Source organism: Thalassophryne amazonica, chromosome 2 (assembly GCF_902500255.1).
Source record: "Thalassophryne amazonica chromosome 2, fThaAma1.1, whole genome shotgun sequence".
NCBI lineage: Eukaryota > Metazoa > Chordata > Actinopteri > Batrachoidiformes > Batrachoididae > Thalassophryne > Thalassophryne amazonica.
The window spans coordinates 152,838,934-152,862,265 of NC_047104.1; the positions used below are offsets into that span (position 1 = coordinate 152,838,934).

Genomic DNA, 23,332 nt, shown 5'->3' on the forward strand with positions numbered 1-23,332 from the left:
TGTTATAATTGTTTTAGCAAGTTTTCAGGGTATCATGCAGCAGTCTCTTATTAACGTGACGAAAAGCATAAAAAAATGCATTTTTGTAGTATAATAATTTACAACTGTCATCGTGTTGATTCTCTATATGTTGTTGACTGCAGCGACTCTCTGGCACGCAAGGGATTATGGGATACGTCAATAGGGCGAATGAACCTACTGGCCAGTAGATGGCAGTAGAGACCTTGAAAACTTGCCAAAACAAAATTCCAGATAATCTGTGTCTGCTTCATTTAAAATGCATGGAATTATTAAACTCAGACACAATAACAATGTCTATAAACCCAGAGAATATATTCAGTTTTAGGTACTAGAGTTTAATGCTGTTGTCCGTAGAGCCTGATCAGAGTGTTTCAAATGCATTTCTCATGTTGTGAACATACTGAGATTACCCTATCCTACCCATAATGCACTGCTGGGCACAGCATATATCCACACTAAAACCTTAAAAATGAGCGCATTACTTTAAAACTAAAACATATATCTGATATTTTCACTTGATAAAACTTCAGACATGACATTAATTTAAATAACTTGTCCGACATTAGTTTGGTTAAAAGTTGGACCATAAGTTAAAAATGTATGCCTCTGGATGACTTGGGTGATACTGTCCACGTATCAGTATGCCCCCCCCCCCCCCCCCCCCCCGGACCAGTTCTCCTTTGCTTGCAGAGGACAGAGTGGTTTCTCCTTAAAGCAGCTCTTCTCTATTTTGCAGAGGGTAGAACTACACATCAGCTACAAAACATTTAACAGGTAGGTACTCGACTGATTTTAAGTTTTATAAATATTTGTAGCTGTCCAGCTTTATTTACCACATTATCGGTCTAAAAGGTATCGGACAAAAAAATTTATCGCAAGAAAATTAGTCCGATAATGGTTTTTAAAGTTATCTAAAAAGATAATCCAATAATGAAAGCATTATCTTTGATAATTATCGGTTATCGGGACTGTGCCCACCACTGAGAGTGACTCGGCGACTAATTTCACACAGACACTCATACCAGTGTGGGAGAACGGCGTTATACCGTCACTGTGAATTGAGCTCTTACTTTGAAATAGAGGGCGGAGCTCCAGTGGTGAGCCACGGTGAAATTCACATTAACAAATAGATCTGCGTTACAGTTGCCTATAAGCAGTGTGTGTTCGTTTGTTCAGCTACTTGTAGAGCTGTAATCCTTAAATATGAAACTCAGAATTTGGTATGGATGCACATTCCCAAACTGTCCAGTAGGTGCCACTGTTGTTCACCAGGTGACATCACACCATGTGATGAGTTCCTTTTCACATGCACACAGTGTCCAAAACACGAGGTTTCAAAGGATTTGAAATAAACTCTGACTATAGACTGATGCTGGAATTCGGTAAGATGAGGCGGTGGTGTGTGTAACGGTTTTGCACGCTGGACTGAGATGCCAGTTGATCCGGGTTCGATTCTCGATTGCAGCCACGCTCCCAACTGGCACTTTCAACAGGAGTGCTGGGGATGAGTGAGAGACGCATGCCGTGGGCCCTTCTGGAAACGAGCTTTGGGCTTTTGCTGGCTACCCACGTTACATAAGAACCTCTACCTCCATGAGAGCTTGACGTTAAAGACATCCTGGCAGAGCAAGCAGTGGACATGGACACCGGTATGGCACTGTTTATTATTTTGACACTGTGAGACAATGACTCATTTTAGTTTGACAAAACAATCCATCACACCCCGAACTGGACAACAGCTACAGAGTAATTACAATGGAATTACTAACCAATTATTTGTTAATCACTTATTCAAAAGACTGCGCTAAATTATTAATGAATGCAAATAAAATAACTAAACTGGGGTTGTGTTAAGTGTCATCTGACAATAGGAGGCAGCAAAAGGAATATGTTTGACAAATGTACACTATTAAAAAAAATCTGAAATATGTGCCATAAAACCTGACAAGAAACTCTTGTATATTTCAGTATTTGAAAAAATTAATTTTATGAAAAGATGGTTTCCGATTGAACTATTACAGTTGATCTGCTGCCAAACTAAATTCTTAGTTCGTTTCCCATTTTCCTTCTGTTACATGTTTAGGATGACAGTGTCAGATGTTACAACCACTCATTTTAAAAACCAGCGTCCACAGTGAAGGTTGAGGACACATGGAAACCAGCACGGCGCAACGTCACTCCTGGTTGTCCAACATGGCGGCATTCCCCAGTCCAAATCCTTTAGGGCCGAAGTTTTTGGCATAACAAACTGCAAAAAAAAAAAAAAAAAAAAGACATTTTTAAAAGCAGTTGACAAGAACACATAAGTTATCTGTAAATTACTGGGTAAGATTTCGTAATGTCACCGAACAGCTGCTGAATGCACAAGATTACAACACAAACATATTTTGTTGAATGTGACCAACTACAAAATGACTTTATAATTGCTCAAGCGTCCTTAAATCCTGTAAAGTAAATAATTTCAGCATTAAAGATGACCTTTTGATCTCTGACCTTTCTTCTCCACATCAGTTCATCCTGACCTCAGCCACAGCATGTGTGTATCAGTTTATCCAGCAGCTTGTTCATCTTTGCAGGTCACAAAAAGTTAACATTCACAGGAGGAACAGTTTGGTTCTATATGTCATCATGACCACCTACAAACGTGTCATGATGATACCGAATGTGTACAATTTCTCATCTTTTTCCAGTAATAACAGTAGAACATTGTGGGTTTGAATATTTGTATTGTAAGTCTGGTTTTCAGAGTTCACCTCGGCTGCCCCCTGAACAGATCGTATTTAAATTTGGCACAGTGGTCCAGTGCATAGCTGCTTAATTACCTCCAACAAGAAGCTTATTTTTTGTTGCTGTTTGCCAAACAGTTAGTTAAACAGCAGGATATTTAAAAATGGACAATCAAATTTTAATTAAATGTGTAGGTTAAGCAGAATAATGCGTTTGTTGTTCATCTGTAATTTGACTGTTTGTCATGTACTTGGTATGTGGATGTTTTGACAAAAATGAAGGAATGAAGGTCACAGTTCAAACTCTAGATTCCTTCCACCCACTTCTGTTTGCACCAGACTGTGACTGTGGGTTCTGGATTTATCCAGGCGAGGTGACATTGGCCAAAGCTCAGTCACCCGGGTCAAGATTTTGGGCTTGTTTATTGAATGAAATCATCCTGGTCATTTGGCTGATTTTCACCAAACATTGTGTGTTGCTGAAGGTCCCCCCCCCCCCCCACCCCCTAGAACAACCCTTAAAAAGGGCTTATTTTGGCAGTGGTCAAGGTCATTTCTAGACAAATTTTTTTTTTTCTTTCTATTTTTCACCAAAATTGGCATAGAGCTGGATTCCAGAATTGCCATGGTGAAGTTAAATTTGCCAAACTGCATCCTTTGGGGTCAAACTTTGTTTTCTGTGTATTACATTGATATCCAACAAACTTGGCACATAATCCGTAGAGGGGGTTATGGAAGTGCCTAGGTGAGGTCATTTTCCAGAGATCAGTCAGTGAGGCCAAGGTCATGTTTGTCTGTTCATTGGCTTATTCCTCCTTTGACAGGTTACAACCAAACTTGTACCAAACATGGACCAGGATTCAACTTGGCAAAGGTCAATACAAGTTCTTTGTTGTGAAGAATTTGATTTTCAACCTAATTTACATCAAACTGTGCACACTTGTAGGTGGCTTCCAGAACTTCCATTGCAAGCTCAGGGAAAGGTTAACTATTTGGGTGAGGGTCAAAGTTCAACCAGTGTTTTGTACTTGGAAATTTTGTCCTAAACAAGATAACCTTATCTTCATTGATGGTACACTTACCAAACCGGTTTAAAGGACAAGTTCAACTTCGAGATCATGTTTTACAATCTAAGATAGATTTAAAAAAATGATTGGCAGTCGTGGTTCTGACTGAGTGCTTAGTTCACCTTTGACAATTGCTTTGGTTGAGAAGAAATTTCCTCTGAAAAATTTGTGTAGAAAGGAATAAAAGCCAGTGAACAGGTTGGTTACAAAAGTCCACCTGTCTGCTCAAAATGGCAACAATAAGAACAAAGCGACTTCTCTGCTCCTCCAGACCCCTCATACAATAACACAATAACTCTCTGGACACCTGTCATTACTTTCCTCTAAATTGACAAACACAGTCCATCTCTTTCTGAATCATTTCATCTGTGGTGCTCTTTCTTGGTTACTAAAACATGAATTTGTTCTTGAAGAAAACGGAGAAGTGTTTCCCAGTTCAGAGATGGTGTTTGTACCTTTACAGTACAGTTCTCCGTCTTTGTCCGTCACCGTAGTCGACTCCAGGCTTTTACCACACAAGGCACAGCGGAAGCAGGTCTTGTGCCAAGGCTGGAAAATGCACAAAAAGTGAAATTAAAACAATTACATACATATATTTAATCACTATCACATAATTTTCAGGGACACAGTTCTCAGTTTAAAGTACCCAACACAAAACATTTTGGGTCTTAATTCCCTGATAAAATGTTCTTAGTTTGTTTCATTTGTAGTAGTTGGGAAAAGTCGCCACAAGTTGGTTTTATTTGTCACTAGGCACGGAATCTTTGCAGGTGCTGATGTAAGTAAAGGTGGAGGAGGTGCCCTTGTGCTTGTTGAGTATTCAGAAGAAGGGGAAACTCAAAATCAGCACTTCCAAACCTGAGACCATGATCCTCTGTCAAAAAAGAGTGGCTTGTCCCCTCTGGGTTAGGGGAAAGTTATTGCCCCAGGTTGAGGTGTTTCAACATCTCGGTGTCTTGTTCGCGAGTGGGGGTAAGTTGGAGCATGGATTGGGGTGACGTCTCATGTTTTGTGGACACTCTACCAGACTACCATGGACTCTCTATTTCCCAGTTGATTTATGCTTCTATCCTCATCTGTGGTCATGAACTTTGGGTGATGACCAGTAGAATTAGGTTGCTGATATAAGTGACATAATTTGTATTCCTCTAGGGTAACGCTCTAGGACAAGGGTGGGCAACTTGTTCCAGAAAGGGCCAAGAGGGTGCAGGTTTTCTTTGCAGCCAATGACTCCGCCAGGTGATTTCACTGATTAACTGATTCCATCTGCTCAAAGTGATATTAATCAGTGAAATCACCTGCTGGATTCAGTAGCTGTAAAGAAAACCTGCACCCTCTTGGCACTTTCTGGAACAAGGTGGTGTAGCTCGACTATCCGAGACTAACACTGAGTAGAGCTGCTGCTTCTTCTAATCCAAAGGAGCCAGCGGAGGTGGTTCTGGCATCTGATGAGGATGCCCTGTGGTCATCACCCTAGGGTAGTCTTCCAGGCATGTCCAACTGGGAGGAGGCTCTGGGGAAGTCTCAGGACAGGCTGGAGAGATTACATTTCCCAGCTGGCTTGGGATCACCTGGGAAGTGTTAGAGGGCTTGGCTAAGGATGGAGAAGTGTGAGATGAGCTGCTTTATCTGCTACGAACTCGACCCACACCCAAATAAATTGCAGTGAATGAATGAATATGTACAGAGAGGCTAAAATTTTCCTGAACAGATGGGAAACTTCTGATTATGCGAACGGTTTCTGATGAAGTAAAACCCGCTTCAGATCAGGAGTGGACATGATATTTAATGAGGTTCCAGTGAAGCTCCAAACCTAAAACCATGTGCAGTTTGTTGTGTTTACCTTTCCGGCCCCCATCACCTTCTCTGCTGCGTACACGGCTTTGGAGCAGCGGGGGACAGCGGTCCGAACCTCCGAACTTTTGTGACGTTTTAGTGGAATTGGTGTTTGCAGAAGATGCACGTGGTTTCGATCTGTGAAGAGAAGGTGTGGGACTTTGTCACTGCATGTTTGGTTCTGTTTTCAAACTTAGTAGATTTTTTTTTTTTCCCCCTGTGACTCTTTGGTACATCTTAAAACTTTGATCCAGCACCATATTCTTCTGAAAAACCATCTCAGACAGCATCACAGTGTCTCAAGATTGGGCAGAGATTTTATGGACAATATCAAGTCTATAAATGTCGTCCACCAGCCTGATGCTTTGTGTTTGCACTGGCGGTGTGAACACCTACTCGTGAGGCTGCAGGTCACCGTGTCTGGGAGGGTCTGAGCTCAGAGCTCCTGCTCCTTGTCCGTACCCATAACCTTTTGGACCGTACTTCTTTCCATAACAGGACTTGCAGTAAATTTCAGACTCGTGTGCTGCAACTGTTGTGCTGTCCAAAGCCTTTCTGCAGGTCACTGTGAAGAAGAAATGCATGTTGATGACTGACCTCATGGCTTTTATTATCAGTGGATTTTACTGAAATAACAGTAAATCTGTGTTGGTCAGCGGCCCTGACTTCAGCTTGTTTTTTTTGTTTTGTTTTTTTTTTACGCAGTTTTCATCATTAGTTGCAGCCCTGTTAATTCCAACTTTTTTTGGAAACCAAAGAGTCATTAGATCTTTACCAGCCATGTCTTCGTGGTCTTTACTTGCTTTAATGTTCTGGCACATGTCCATTTTGCCAAGAAGAAAATGAACAACATCCGGGCTAAACTCTCCACATCTATATCCGTATTTCTATATAGGCCCTGAGGTCCATTGGTGCCAGCACATGTCCTCGCAGTCCATAGGGTGAAGCTGATGGGAGTCTGACTTCCAGTCCAGTGAAGGTTAGTTCCACAGCCAAGGTTGGTACCCATTTAGAGCTGGGTGGACTGGGACAATTCAAGGGTGATTCTTTAACTACGGGCACTATTGGCCTTGTAAATGTAATTTCCATCACACCATTGCCTTACAATATAAATATATATTTAAATGGCCTTTACGTCATCGCAGAACCTGGACTCAGCAATGAGATTTACCCGTCTATACCACCAGCTGAGGTTTGGTGTGGACAGTCATTGGGTGATTCTTTAACTACGGGCACTATTGGCCTTGTAAATGTAATTTCCACCACACCATTGCCTTACAATATAAAGCGCCTTGGGGCAACTGTTTGTTGTGATTTGGCGCTATATACATGTGCTCTGATGTCACTGTTTATCTCCATAGAAACTACCCAAACAATCTTTCATACAAACTGTTTAGGGACATTAGTGTTGTGGTGGAAATTACGGCAATAGTGTGGGACAAGTACATTTTGTTTTAAAAAAAAAAAATCACAACAGTTGTATGACATTGAATACCCCAATTATGTTTTGATTATTTTACTGATATTTTATTCAGAGATATTTTAAAACATTAGAAAAAATGTTTCTTTACCATTCATTTTTATCATTGAAGATCAAGTCTGGGTGTGGGACAAGCACAAAACGGCAATATTTGCATATAATGATGCTGAAAAAGTCATCATAGACTACTAGAACAAATTTCTTAACACACTTTCATTGTAAAGGTAACTATAAAAGTGTGAAATTTCCCCTTTTTTCTGTTTTTCATACAATATGATCAAAAGACATAAGTGCCCATAGTCTAAGAATCACCCTTAAGTGTCAAAACTACCAACCAAATGTTGCTATAAGACTGACGGTAACAAGAAAACCTCAAATTCTTGGGTCAACTTATTTAAAAGTCGCGGTTCTTTCTTCTCCCACACGTTACTGTTGTCAAGCGTGATATTGGACAGTCAAAGAAATGCTCCTCCAGTTCTACCAAGCAGCGGAGGAGAGCGTTCGCACCGACTTTTGTAAATATCATTGATGCCTGAAAAAAGGACCAGCTGCACCAGTGAGGTGGATTTGAAGGAAAGCTTTGAAGTCTGAGTCTCCCTGGTGGAGTTTACAGGATGATACATTAACTACATCCTACTCATGTCCGTAGAGAGACACGAAAAAGCCTTCATATTGGACAGATAACAATTTCATCTTACTGCCGACCCCAAAATGTAATAAATAAATAAATGTAATCAATAGAGCTTTTCCAAAACAAGTCATCTGAGCCGACTAACAAAAATGTGGAACTGCTCGGAGAAAGAACAACCAAAATATGATGTCCTGTATCCACTGCCAAAGTTTGGACATGATCATGTGATTGGTACAAAAATACATTGTCGTGTAAGCAGCAGGATGTCTGTCGTTTCTTCCTGGTCAACAAATGGTTTAGTCTTAACAGCACTCGATCACTGTGGTATGTCAAGTCTGAGAAAACACCATGGAACTACCCTGAATCCTGGATGGTAACCATCCGGGCAGACAACCGTTTCATCCCCACTTCTCTAAACTTGACATTCCCTCAACAATGGAAGAGATGCGGCTCAAACTGAAAAACACATTCTGTATTTTCCAAAGTAAGTTGCATTTGGGTGTAGTTTGTTTTTGGTTTTTACTAGTTTGGAAGGTGCTGGGACTTATATACTGAAAAATGCTGCACTTGTAGTAATAATAATAAATAAGGAGCTTTACAGTACAATACAAAATAAACCCTAATAATAAAAGTAAATTACAACAATGCACACAAAAACAAAATTAAAGAGCGGATAATACAGAACATAAAGATGAGATTTATGCTCTCGATGTCACGTGCTGGGTTCAACGACTGCATCATTTCTGAAACATGTGGAACATGGAACGGACTCTGCCACAGGAACAGGCCCACTGAATGGAATGATGGATGACCCCTGCCTCTGGAACAGATGCTTGCATGGACTCCTCATTAAATTCACCTTGTGGTGTTTATGTTCTCTTTTTGTTCAACTTTGTACAAACCCTGTAATTGGTAGCATAACCTAAACAGAGGGTCACACCTCTGAGTCTGGTCTGTTGAGGTTTCTTCCTCAAATCATCGAAGGGAGTTTTGTTCTTGCCACTGTTGCCTGTGTTCTTGCTCTGGGGGTTGGTAAGGTTAGACCTTACTTGGGTGAAGCGTCAGTCAATAAAGGATACCATCCTGTCGCTTCTGTTGAGTGATCTTTGCTTCGCTGCCTGTGAGGCCGGTGATGCCTGAACATGACGGGTGAACCAGCTCCTGTGTGTCCAGATGGTTTTAGCCTTGGAAGGAAGAGAAGCAAGAAGGAAGGACAGATGGATGAAGTCAAGTCTGGGAGCATGTGCTGGTGCTGCCACAACACCACGGAACCACCTTGGGTCCTACATGGCAACCACCCAGGCAGACAACCGGTCCATTTCCACATCTCTAAAATAACCATCTATCTGCTGCAGTCGGGTGAAATGTGGGCGTCCCCGTGGACTTCTCCAGCTACTGGGGTCCTCAGCACTCAGGCACCTGCGTGCCAGATCACACACAGAGAAACGGACCACATGTCCAAGATGTGGTAGCTGACGCACCCTCACAATGTAAGTGATCCTCCTCATCCTCATCTCTCTTAGAAACCACTTGTTTTGCAAAATCATTCCAGCGGTACCCAAGGATCCTTTGGAGACACCTCCAGTTGCCACCGTAGGACACTGGTTAGTGTCCAAGTCTCACAACCATACGGCAAGACAGGCAGCACCAGAACCCTAAAGATCTGAACCTTTGTTCTCCTGCAAAGACATCGACATCACCAAACACCTCTGTCCAGTGACCTCATGACTCCACAAGCTCTTTCTAGCTGACTCTCAATCTCAAAGGCTGAGGGAGGAAAGAAAGGAGAAATTAAGAACGAAGAACAAATGAAGGACAGAAAAAACTGGGTGGAAGGAGGGAGGACTCTAACGCATGGATACACTTCCTGGAAGCTCACGGTCTATAACTATGACAAACCACCAAGATCCAGGTTTCCCACGTGTGGATTGATGACATAATTCACTGGACTTGTAACATGTGATGTGTCCAAGAACAACTACGACACTCCCGTAGTTTAACTTTAACGTAACTATGGTACTTAAAGAAAAGCTCCTGATGATGTCACAGCAATGACACCGATGTTACGGGTGCACGTAAATGCAAGGGATTACGACAATCCATCAAAGTTCACAATGGGGAAAAAGACGTTTTTCAACATCTTGACAATCCTGCCATAGTTGGCGAGATAACGGTACAACGACCGGAACATGAGGACGGGTGAACCAGCTCCTGTGTGTCCAGACGGCATTGACGTTAGTTTTAAATAACGCTCTCGGCTCGCTGCATTTATCAGTCAGCGGTGGCGACACACCAGCCATGTGTCCCGTGTTGCTATTTGAGGAAACAAGTGAGAGTGAGTGAATGAAGTGAGCGTTTGGGAAAAGACAAACTCGGAGCAGATGAGGAGCTTATCGCCGAGGTCTTTCACATTCCACAGTGGAACAATCCTCCAGGCCCAGATCCAACCAGCAGGAAGCCGACACGTTTGTACATCTGGGACTTATTATGGGATTTGACTGATGCAGCTCCAGATCATAGGAGACCAAAGCTGAAATTCAGGACAGGACGTCCAGCCAAACTGGGAAGGAAAAGAGCCAAAGTCCACCGAACCCGACACTCAGAGAATCAACCTGAGTGGCTTTTGTGTTATCACTGAGAAGCTGTGAAACCAGCAGTGTCATGGCTCAAAGTAGATCGACACATACAAAGGAAAAACACTTCATCACCATCCTCTTCTGACTTCTGATATGTCAGGGCGGTTTCCCTTTTTGTTCTATACTGCTGGAAACAATTTCAATTTCCAATTCATTTCATTTATATGGCGCCAAATCACAACAAAGTTGCCTCAAGGTGCTTCACACAAGTAAGGTCTAACCTTACCAACCCTCAGAGCAAGAACACAGGTGACAGTGGTAAGAAAAAACTCCCTCTGATGCTTTGAGGAAGAAACCTCAAGCAGACCAGACTCAAAGGGGTGGCTCTCTGCTTGGTCCATGTTACAGACACAAATTACAAAACAATTCACAAAACGAATATGGGTAATTCTTAGACTACGGGCACTTATTATGTCCTTTGATCATATTGTATGAAAAACAGAAAAAAGGGGAAATTTCACACCTTTATAGTTATCTTTACAATGAAAGTGTGTTAAGAAATTTGTTCTTGTAGTCTATGATGACTTTTTCACCTTTTTTCAGCATCATTATATGCAAATATTACCGTTTTGTGCTTGTCCCACACCCAGACTTTTGATCTTCAATGATAAAAATGAATGGTAAAGAAACGTTTTTTCTGTTTTAAAATATCTCTGAATAAAATATCAGTAAAATAATCAAAACATAATTGGGGTATTCAATGTCATACAACTGTTGTGATTTTTTTTTTTTTTTAAACAAAATGTAGTTGTCCCACACTATTGCCGTAATTTCCACCACAACACTGTAATGTCCCTTTAAACAGTTTGTATGAAAGATTGTTTGGGTAGTTTCTATGGAGATAAACAGTGACATCAGAGCACATGTATATAGCACCAAATCACAACAAACAGTTGCCCCAAGGCGCTTTATATTGTAAGGCAATGGTGTGGTGGAAATTACATTTACAAGGCCAATAGTGCCCGTAGTTAAAGAATCACCCATATACCGGAAATGTTGCCAATGCACAGGACAGGAGGGTTTCAGGAACAGACACCACACCCATCTCTGGATGGAGCTGCACCTCAAACAGAGAGAAAAGAAAAAAACAGAATCAGGCATCAGAAAGACAACAAATACAGTATAATTTGTCAGAATTAAGCAACAAGAAAACAGAAGAAATCCTGAGGTGATCACGGCCACTAGTGCTAAGCTTCACTAAAAGACCTAGAATTTAGGTAAAGTTGAGGCCGCAGCCCACTCCGTTTAATGATAAAATGAATTAAAAGAATAAAAAGCATAGAAACATACTATGCCAGTACGCTAGCCATACAAAAGGGAAAATAAGTGCGTCTGAGTCTGGACTTGAAATTCTCCACAGAGTCTGACTGTTTTATTGATGCAGGGAGATCATTCGACAGAACAGGGGCACGATAATAGAAAGCTCTGTGACCCGCAGACTTCTTATTCACCCTAGGGACACTAAGTAGTCCTGCACCCCAAGAATGCGAAGCCCAGGCCAGTACATAGGGTTTAATTAGGTGAGGTAGGTAGGGAGGTGCCAGTCCATGAACAGTTTTATAGGCTAGTAGCGGAACCTTAAAATCTGATCTCACTGGTGCGGGAAGCCAGTGAAGAGACACCAAAATGGGTCTAATGTGGTCAAACTTTGTGCTTTTTGTCAAAAGTCTGGCAGCAGCATTTTGAACCAGTTGGAGACCCCTAATGCTGGACTGCGGTAAACCAGAAAATAGAACATTGCAGTAGTCCAGTCTAGAAGAGACAAACGCATGAATCAGGGTCTCAGCATCAGACAGGATGGGAGGAATCTTCCCAATATCTTGCAGGTGGAAGAAAGCAGTCCTTGTAATATCTCTAATGTGGAGGTCAAAGGACAATGTAGGATCAAAAATTACCCCAAGGTTTCTCACTTTGTCAGTGTGCTGTATTACACACAAGCCTTGGCTAAGCGTTAACTGGTCAAATTGATGCCGATGTCTCACTGGACCAAGAACCATCATTTCAGTCTCATCAGAGTTTAAAAGTAGGAAGTTGCTAGACATCCAGCTTCTCACTGATGCAAGGCAATCTTCTAAGGATTTTATGTGGATGGCATTACCAGCAGTTATCGGCATGTATAACTGAGTATCATCAGCATAGCAGTGAAAGGTAATCCCAAAATGCCGCAATATGTGCCCAAGGGGTGCTATATAAAGGGAGAAAAACAGGGGGCCTAAGACGGACCCCTGTGGAAGACAACTGGTTCATTTCCACATCTCTAAAATAACCATCTATGTGCTGCAGTTGGGTGAAATGTGGGCATCCCCGTGGACTTCTCCAACTACTGGTGTCCTCAGCACTCAGGCACCCGCGTGCCAGATCACACACAGAGAAACGGACCACATGGCCAAGATGTGGTAGCTTACGCACCCTCACAATGTAAGTGATCCTCCTCATCCATGTCTCTCTTAGAAACTGCTTGTTTTGCAAAATCATTCCAGCGATACCCAAGGATCCTTCGGCGACACCTCCAGTTGCCACCGTAGGACACTGGTTAGTGTCAAAGTCTCACAATCATATGGCAAGACAGGCAGCACCAGAACCCTAAAGATCTGAACCTTTGTTTTCCTGCAAAGACATCAACATCACCAAACACCTCTGTCCAGTAACCTCGTGACTCCACAAGCTCTTTCTAGCTGCCTCTCGATCTGAAAGACCGATGGAGGAAAGAAAGGAGGAATTAAGAACAGACTAATGAAGGACAGACAAAGCTAGGTGGAAGGAGGGAAGACTCTAACACATGGATACACTTCCTGGAAGCTCATGGTCTATAACTGGGTGATTCTTTAACTGTGGGCACTATTGGCCTTGTAAATGTAATTTCCACCACACCATTGCCTTACAATATAAAGCGCCTTGGGGCAACTGTTTGTTGTGATTTGGCGCTATATACATGTGCTCTGATGTCACTGTTTATCTCCATAGAAACTACCCAAACAATCTTTCATACAAACTGTTTAGGGACATTACAGTGTTGTGGTGGAAATTACGGCAATAGTGTGGGACAACTACATTTTGTTTAAAAAAAAAAAAAATCACAACAGTTGTATGACATTGAATACCCCAATTATGTTTTGATTATTTTACTGATATTTTATTCAGAGATATTTTAAAATATTAGAAAAAAACATTTTTTTACCATTCATTTTTATCATTGAAGATCAAAAGTCTGGGTGTGGGACAAGCATAAAACGGCAATATTTGCATATAATGATGCTGCAAAAAGGTGAAAAAGTCATCATAGACTACTAGAACAAATTTCTTAACACACTTTCATTGTAAAGATAACTATAAAAGTGTGAAATTTCCCCTTTTTTCTGTTTTTCATACAATATGATCAAAGGACGTAAGTGCCCGTAGTCTAACAAACCACCAAGATCTAGGTTTCCCATGTCTGGATTGATGACATAATTCACTGGACTTGTGACATACAAGAACAACTATGACACTCCGGTAGTTTAACTTTACTGTAACTATGGCACTTAAAGCCATAGTTATAAAGCTCCTGATGATGTCACAGCACGTAGGCCAACGTTACGGGTGCACGCAAATGCAAGGGATTACGACAATATGTCAAAGTTCACAATGGGAAAAAGACATTTTTTAACATCTTGACAATCCTGCCACAGTTAGCGAAATCACGGTGCAATGACCGGCTGATCCTGGATCATCACAATATGATTCCCACAAATTAGACCAAGTTTCATTCCATGAACTTCCGTGATCCACGAGAACAGGCCTTAAGTCAGTGGATGGTATTTCTGTAGCTGTTTTCCATCCCATGGAGACACTCAAACCACTCAACGGTGATGAATCACTACACACACACACACTGATGTCAGCCTTCTGGCATGCAAATCACTTGACTGCACACTGGGAGCAATTTGGGGATTAAGGACCTTGGTCAATGGTAGCATGGAGGGTTTTTTGGGCAACTGAACTGAGGATGGGCAGCAAAGTGGCTGAGAGGTCAGCTCTGCTGCCTCACTGCAAGAAGGTGTGAATAAACAAATGTTAATGGATGTTAGGGTGATCCGACTAAGGAAGACCAACAAAGGGCAGTTAGAAAGACTTTAAGGATGGCTGTTAGGGCAGTAGGATGCATTAAGAACAGACTAAGGAAGAAAAGATAAAGGCCAGTTGGAAGGAAGGAAGAATCTATGGGTGAATGGAAAAGAGAAAATAATTAATGAAGGAAGGATGAACTAAGCAACAGGGGAGTATCTAGAATTTTTTTCTTTGGGGGGAGCAGGTTGGGGCAGAAACTGTTGAAGGCTGGCACACTGAAATTACAATAAAAAAAAAAATGCCCTGCGGCCTTAAGTTTGTAAAGAACGATAGTCTAAGGTATAGATAACAGAACTATTTATTTACAAAAATAAGACACGGCATACTGCAGCATGTAAGAACTCTGTAGTACAAACAAAATCCGAGGTACCGTGACACAAATAGACATTTGCATAAATCTCACCATCAAAGAACTAGTCTGTCTGTGCATGGATGGGCCTTTAAGGTGGCAACTACAAGTACATTACATTACAAATTACAAAGTACAAGGTCTATTAGAAAAGTATCCGACCTTATTATTTTTTTCAAAAACCATATGGATTTGAATCACGTGTGATTACATCAGACATGCTTGAACCATCGTGGGCATGCAAGACTTTTTTGACTCCTGTCGGTTAAGTCATTTGCCTGTGGGCAGTCTTTGAGTGAGGAGTCGCCCACTCTCTCGTCGTTTTTTTCATTGTTTAGGAATGGCTCAGAGACTGCTGCTTTGTTTGTTAAAATTTTTTCAAAAACTGTAAGGCACAACTGAGTGGACGCCATTCGATAAATTCAGCTGGTTTTCGGTAAAAATTTTAATGGCTGATGAGAGATTTTGGTCTGATAGTGTCGCCGTAAGGACGGCCCACGGCGCCTGACGGCGATCTGCGCTTCGAGGCGGCAGCGTCTCGCTGTTTCAAGTTGAAAACTTCCACATTTCAGGCTCTGTTGACCCAGTAAGTCGTCAGAGAACAGAGAACTTTCAGAAGTCGGCATGAGGAGTTTATTCAGACATTCCATTGTTAGCGGACATTTTGTAATGAAAGAACGTGCGGGCAGAGTCGCATGTCGGGCCGGACCCGACCGCAGGGGGTCGCGACAGGACAAACACCTCCGTTGGAAACCTTAACGGGCAAGTTGGAACATGCCCAAGCTGTTAAACAATTTCTCAGTTACTCACTTGTTGAAAGCCATCAAAAGCCGCCTGAATTTTACAAATGGTTTTCAACACGGAGGTGTTTTTCCTGTCGCGGCGCACACAGATTTGCCGAGTCATCACGGAAACGACTCGGCGAATTTGCGCGCATGTCTTTCATTACAAAATGTCCTTAAACAGTGGAATGTCCGCATAAAGTCCTCATGCCGGCCTCTTCTGAATCTTCTCTGTTCTCTCACGACGTCCTGGGTGAATTAAGCCTTAAATTAGGATGTTTTCAGCTCGAAACAGGCCGACGGCGCCTGGAAGCGCTGCACGACGTCCTGCTCTGTGGGAAGTCCTTACACCGACAGAAACACCCCATAATCTCTCATCAGCCGTTAAACCTTTCACCGAAAACCAGCTTAATTTCTCGAATAGTATCCACTCGGATATTCCTCACAGGTCCAGAAAAAATTTTGATAAAGCAACGCGCGCCGTCTGGAGCAGCGTGTGAAACAAAGGAATTCAGCCGAGAGGGCGGGACCACATCTCACTCAAGGCCTGCCTACAGGGAAATGACGTCACCGACACGCGTGAAAAAACTCACGCATGCACACGAGGGTTCAAGCATGATTGGTGTAATCGCACGTCATTCAAATCCATATAGTTAAAAAAAAAATAAAAGGGTCGGTTTATTGTCTAATAGACCTCGTAGAGTTACAAGACGGTACATTATTTACAGACTTTGAGGATTATGCCGGTTGTATACGGCTGTTTTTGTGCTGTTGGGCAAAGCGCTCGATGAAGTCCCACTCACTCATCTTCAACCGCTTACATTAAGGGTCACAGGGCGTGAGGCCGGGTTCACCCTGGACAGGATGCCAGTCTGATGCAGGACTTCACCAAAGTCTTCAAAGTTTAATGAGCCTGTCCTCCTTCTCCTCTCAGGACTTTTTTTTCTCTTTATGATCCAAACAGTCAGTCTTTTGTAGAAGTGGAAGTGGCTTCGCAGAGGACGGATTGGGTTTTAAAATGGTGGTTAAACAAACTGATTGACAGCTCTGGTGGGGGTGGCCAGGCAGGGTGGCCAGTCAGATTCCAGGTGCAGCCATTGCCACCCCATGGCCATGCCCCTGTTATGCAAGAATGGACTGACAAATGCTAGTTTAGTTTATTTTGACCAACAAATCTATGAAATGGCTTGAAATAATAATAATTACAATAATCATCATCATCATCATAAATGTTGAACCTGGTCTTAAAGAGGTACTTTTACAAATTAAAGCAGATCTCCATAAATGGTAAATGGACTCTGGTAAAATGGGCCCAACTCCAGCGATATGATAACATGCATATTACCAATATATAACAAGGAGTTCTACCAAGTTTCACGAAATTCCTCCTAAAAGTCTGAGCAGACTTGATTTCAGAATGCGGACACCCACTCATGAAACTGACGGAGTCTAAATTTGTTAATCAAGGACCATAACTCTGGTAAAATGGGCCCAACTCCAACCATATGAGGGTGATTCTTAGACTACGGGCACTTATGTCCTTTGATCATATTGTATGAAAAACAGAAAAAAGGGGAAATTTCAGACTTTTATAGTTATCTTTACAATGAAAGTGTGTTAAGAAATTTGTTCTAGTAGTCTATGATGACTTTTTCACCTTTTTTCAGCATCATTATATGCAAATATTGCCATTTTGTGCTTGTCCCACACCCAGACTTTTGATCTTCAATGATAAAAATAAATGGTAAAGAAACATTTTTTCTAATATTTTAAAATATCTCTGAATAAAATATCAGTAAAATAATCAAAACATAATTGGGGTATTCAATGTCATACAACTGTTGTGATTTTTTTATACAAAATGTAGTTGTCCCACACCATTGCCATAATTTCCACCACAACACTGTAATGTCCCTTTAAACAGTTTGTATGAAAGATTGTTTGGGTAGTTTCTATGGAGATAAACAGTGACATCAGAGCACATGTATATAGCGCCAAATCACAACAAACAGTTGCCCCAAGGCGCTTTATATTGTAAGGCAATGGTGTGGTGGAAATTACATTTACAAGGCCAATAGTGCCCGTAGTTAAAGAATCACCCATGATAACATGCGTATTACCAACCTATAACAAGGAGTTCTACAAAGTTTCATGAGTTGATTTCAGAACGCTTTTACCCTTTTTGGGATGGACGGACGGACAGATGGAAATTGCCACGACATAATCCCCCTTCAGGCTTTTGGCCAGCGGGGGATAAAAAGCTGATTTGAGATGAGATTTATTGGTTTATTTATCCAGGATTACCATACAGCTAATTAGTTTTAATATGGATTAATTTAGAATTCCACACTGGAACATCTGAATGAAACTGTGTGTGTGTGTGTGTGTGTGTGTGTGTGTGTGTGTGTGTGTGTGTGTGTGTGTGTGTGTGTGTGTGTGTGTGTGTGTGTGTGTGTGTGTGTGTGTGTGTGTGTGTGTGTGTGTGTCTCACTGCAGATGAAGCAGGTTTTGTGGAAGCTCTTGCTGTTGCACTGCACCTCCTCTGCATGGTAAACCGTCTTCTCACACGCCGCGCATTTGGTACCACCGCCCCAGTTTGGCATCCTTAGACTAAAAATCAATATAAAATAAAAAATCTCATACACATACTGTTTATTCTGTCTGTAATTTCAAAACAATTTAAAACACACTGACCATAATCCATTTGCTACATAAGAGTAATATTGTCTTAAATGAAAAAAATGCAAAAAAAAAAAGAAATAAAGACAAGAAAATAATCAGCATGCATGTGAAGCTAAATAAATAAATAACATTTATGATTAACAGTTTACAGAATATTTACCTAATGTGTTGTGTTAATCAAGTGATTATGAAATAAAAGTTTTTTCAGCAGATTAAGATTTAAGACATAAACCAATTTTCTTTGTCACCACTATAACATTATTTCTTAGCATTTAAATAAGGGATTCATAATATAATTTTGCCAATATGATCAAAATTTGCGTTGTCTGGAAACAATGTAGAATTTCAACCCCTGAAGGGTAGAAATTCAAGCGATCGGACGCCATGACCTACATTTGGTAGTGACATCATAGATCACGTGGGGGCTTCCCCTGATCTGTATGAGGATGCTGGGAAGGAAACAGCGACTGCCAATCAGAGTACAGAAAGGCAGCGTGATGTCACGCGAACAAAATAAACCAAGATGGCAGAAAATGCCCCAAAATGGCTTATTTCTGTATAAATCTAATACGTTTCTCTTATATTTTGTAAAAATAGCAAGAAACAAACATTTCTAAATCTAAAAATGCTGTTTTTGAAACCAGATGACATCTCTGAAGTGATTTCCAAAACATGTTAGGGATGTTAGCGGGCACGCCCTGGGCGCAAGTGGGTCAGGTCAAAGGTCATCGCAAAACTTCACGCATGCACACATGCACTTCCTCCTGCAGTTCATCTAGCATGACTGCATTAGAAGGAAGAGACCATTTTCACAGTGGATTTCCCCCGAGATAAATACGTTCTCTTCATTAAAACAAGCTGTAACTTAGCAACACGTTACAAAAAGAACCTGTTGTTGAAGTGAAACTCAAACAACAGACAGATTCTGCACACAGACGTAAAACTCAGAGAGTGTGAGGATGTTTCACATGAAACCTGAAAAACATTTTAAAAGGAAAATGCAGATAAACGCCAACTGTTGAGAATGCGACTCTTGTAAAATTTGGGATACAAGCGTTTATTTGCTTCGAACGCCAACAAAAACTGCTGCAGTGTCCCTCCACAGGAGCAGGATGACGTACTCTGAGATCCTACTGATCTTCACACGTCACTCTTAATGCTTTCAGCATGCAAGATAAACTGACAGTTATTATTACCACCAGCGCACAAGTTCCACTCCAAGCTCCAATTTGTACTTTTTGTGACCTCACAAAGGCTTTGAAGACCTTTTTCTTTACGGAATTTTATTTTCTTTAAGTGAAAAGAAATTCTTCCATGTTAAAGTGGAAAAAAAATCTCTACAACATATTTTAAGTTTAATAAACATAGTTTCAAAATTGTGCATTTCTTGGTTGTTTTAACTTGAACAGGAGATACGTGGTAATGTGGAATCCATTTGACAACATTAAGGCTGCTAAAGTGATGATTTAATTGTGCTGTTTTACAACAGGTGAGGCCTTGATCAGTCCATTGTGTTTTATGTTTGTTTCATTTAACCCTATTTCTTTGATACATATGACATTATAGGGTTAAATAATGTGGAGATTTGTTGTCACTTAGAGCATAAAACATGGGTGATTCTTAGACTACGGGCACTTACTATGTCCTTTGATCATATTGTATGAAAAACAGAAAAAAGGGGAAATTTCACACTTTTATAGTTATCTTTACAATGAAAGTGTGTTAAGAAATTTGTTCTTGTAGTCTATGATGACTTTTTCACCTTTTTTCAGCATCATTATATGCAAATATTGCCGTTTTGTGCTTGTCCCACACCCAGACTTTTGATCTTCAATGATAAAAATGAATGGTAAAGAAACGTTTTTTCTAATGTTTTTAAATATCTCTGAATAAAATATCAGTAAAATAATCAAAACATAATTGGGGTATTCAATGTCATACAACTGTTGTGATTTTTTTAAACAAAATGTAGTTGTCCCACACTATTGCCGTAATTTCCACCACAACACTGTAATGTCCCTTTAAACAGTTTGTATGAAAGATTGTTTGGGTAGTTTCTATGGAGATAAACAGTGACATCAGAGCACATGTATATAGTGCCAAATCACAACAAACAGTTGCCCCAAGGCGCTTTATATTGTAAGGCAATGGTGTGGTGGAAATTACATTTACAAGGCCAATAGTGCCCATAGTTAAAGAATCACCCACATACAGTATCTCAGGTTTTTTTTTTCCAGGAATAATCAAATTACATTCAATAACTATAACTGGGTACTTGATTTCACCTCACTGTGTATTTCTTTAGTTTTAAAACAATTACCTTATTGATTCTTGAACAAATCAATTTAGAATTTAAGAATTTCGTCAAACTACATGTTTAGTCACTTTTGTTGCAGCACTTTTGTTTGCTGTTTTTTTCTGATTGATTCCATGTAAATTGAACAAGTTTGCGTTTTGGACAAGTTGTTGCACAGATCAAGACGTCTGAAAATCTGTTCTCCTTTTAAACACTGACAGATTAAAGATAATAGAGAGTCACTTTAAAAAAAAATGGTGTTAAAAATAAATGATCATCATCATTATAGCTGCAGCAATTAAGTTCCAATAATTCATGATTTTATTTGAGCTTTAAAAAAAACACAACACCGTTTTTCTGCAACATCTTGCTTTGCAACTTCTGAAATGGTCCTTTATTAAAGTTTGCTTGCTTGCTGTTGTAACTTTTGTAAAATTTTGTTCCAACTTAAAGCTTATGCACCTGTCAAAATTAAGAAAAACAAAAGCGCAATGCTGCCTATAAAAAAAAATCATAAATCAAACACATTACCTTGAACCCCGTGTGTCTGTATTCCGCGGTATCACCGAAGCCTCGTCTCCACACGGCACCTCTGATGGCTTTAAATACGTCTGTCCCACCATCACCAGAGTCCACCGGTGACGCTGCAGTGAAACCAGAAGCTTAAAATAACGTCTGACAGAGCTGAGGCCTCTGACCGAGGTCTGCAATTGTTTGCCACAAACTCTGACAGCTGCACCGAGACAGTTACACGGGATCACGGTGAGAAATATTAACAGCTGTCTTTTCTAAAGGAATTGAAACAAGATCATTAACATGACAGTTAAGTGCTCCCCCTTAGAGGACACGACCTGACCTTGACAAATTTCAGTTTGAGATCCCTTTTGTTAGACACCAAAATACAACAATAAAAAGTCCACATTATCCACCAACTTAATGGGCAACAGTAGATTTCTCCAAATTTCGGTGGACCAGCCCAACATGTACTATACCGCCTGCCCAGACCTGGGGTTAAAGTGGGCTAGCCTGTCTTATACCCAGAGTATATTCTACTGAATAGAATACAATAGAATAGAAACTTTGTCATTGCACATATATACATACATACAATGACAGCTGCCCTCTTCATATTACCATCCCAATTACAGTTAGACACAATCCAACCACTAGGAGCAGTGGACAGCCACAGTCCGGCACCCGGGGACCAACTCCAGATGTAGAGACCCTGCCTTGGTTAGGGGCAGAGAAAGAGCAGACCCTAAATCAGCATGTTATTGATTGTGAGAGGAATCCGGAGCGCCCGGAGGAAACCCACACAGACACAGGGAGAACATGCAAACTCCACACATAGAGGCCGGGAATCAATCCCTCGACCATCTTGCTGTGAGGCATCAGTAGCTAATAACTAAGCCGCTGTGCTGCCCAACTAAAGGTCTTGGTGAAGTTCTGTTGTACCTGCATTAATGGTAAATGTCCACCAGGTTGCGATATTTGTTTATCCTCCATTTGTCCCATTTCTCTTCAAATTGGGCTTTCCACAGTCTCAACATATGTCATTGTCTCCATAATAAATCTCCTCCATAATTTGTGTCCATTGTTCCATGGATGGCGGGTTGGGTTGATGCCAGTTCATTGTTACTGACTTTTTACAAATCGCTGTCAGTATTTTTAGCAAATCTTTATCTTTTCCTTGTACATATTCTACTCAAAAGTGTCCTATATACAGTATAGTTTCAGGGGTAGATTATATCCCAAAATTGTTATAATTTCCCTGTTTATGTTTTCTCAGTAGATATTTATTTTTAAACAGTTCCAAAATAGACTATGATTTACATTTACTGATCCACAGTTTCTCCAGCACGGTATAGATTGAGTCAGATATTTACTTTTTATCTTAGGTGTGATGAAGAAGCGGATCAGGTTTTTCCATGAAAATCTCCTCCATTTCTGAGAACCAGTGGTTGTTTGGTGGTTTTCCCACATGTTTTCCCAATCATTATTCATTATTTCAATAGTTAATTTCTTTTCCCATTTTATCTTAATATTTTCTGTTGAATGTTTAGTATTCACTATAACTACATGTAAAATTTAGACATAGGATTCATCGTCTTTCCTTCATATGCTTTATTAATCATTTTGATCACTGTGTTCTCTTCCATGGAGGGAATCTTGATTTTCGTTACAATAATCTCTTACTTGTAAAAAGCAAAAAAAAAAAAAAAAATCGTATTTATCAAAACCAAATGTATCTTTCATTTCCTCAAAACTCATTAATTCCTCCTCTTTTCCCAACATTCTCCATGAACATCACCTCATGTTGCAGCAGGATAATGCACGGCCCCATGTTGCAAGGATCTGTACACAATTTTTGGAAGATGAAAATGTCCCAGTTCTTTCATGGCCGGCATACTCACCGGACATGTCACCCATTGAGCATGTTTGGGATGCTCTGGACCGCTGTATACGACAGCATGTACCAGTTCCTGCTAATATCCAGCAACTTCGCACAGCCATTGAAGAGGAGTGGACCAACATTCCACAGGCCACAATTGACAACCTGATCAACTCTATACGAAGGAGATGTGTTGCACTGCATGAGGCAAATGGTGGTCACACCAGATACTGACTGGTATCCCCCCCAATAAAACAAAACTGCACCTTTCAGAGTGGCCTTTTATTGTGGGCAGTCTAAGGCACACCTGTGCACTAATCATGGTCT

General features: G+C 40.8%; 1 protein-coding gene across 1 annotated transcript; it reads right to left on the bottom strand.

Annotated features, from left to right (window-relative positions):
* Window positions 1–1,666: 1,666 nt before the first annotated feature.
* LOC117500722 (cysteine and glycine-rich protein 3-like) lies at window positions 1,667–21,261 on the bottom strand. The gene is given in 7 exon segments (XM_034159491.1): window positions 1,667–2,269; window positions 4,270–4,363; window positions 5,658–5,711; window positions 5,713–5,788; window positions 6,047–6,215; window positions 18,127–18,245; window positions 21,145–21,261. Coding segments are annotated over 7 exon segments (678 nt in total). The 5' UTR covers window positions 21,237–21,261; the 3' UTR covers window positions 1,667–2,195.
* Window positions 21,262–23,332: the final 2,071 nt, after the last annotated feature.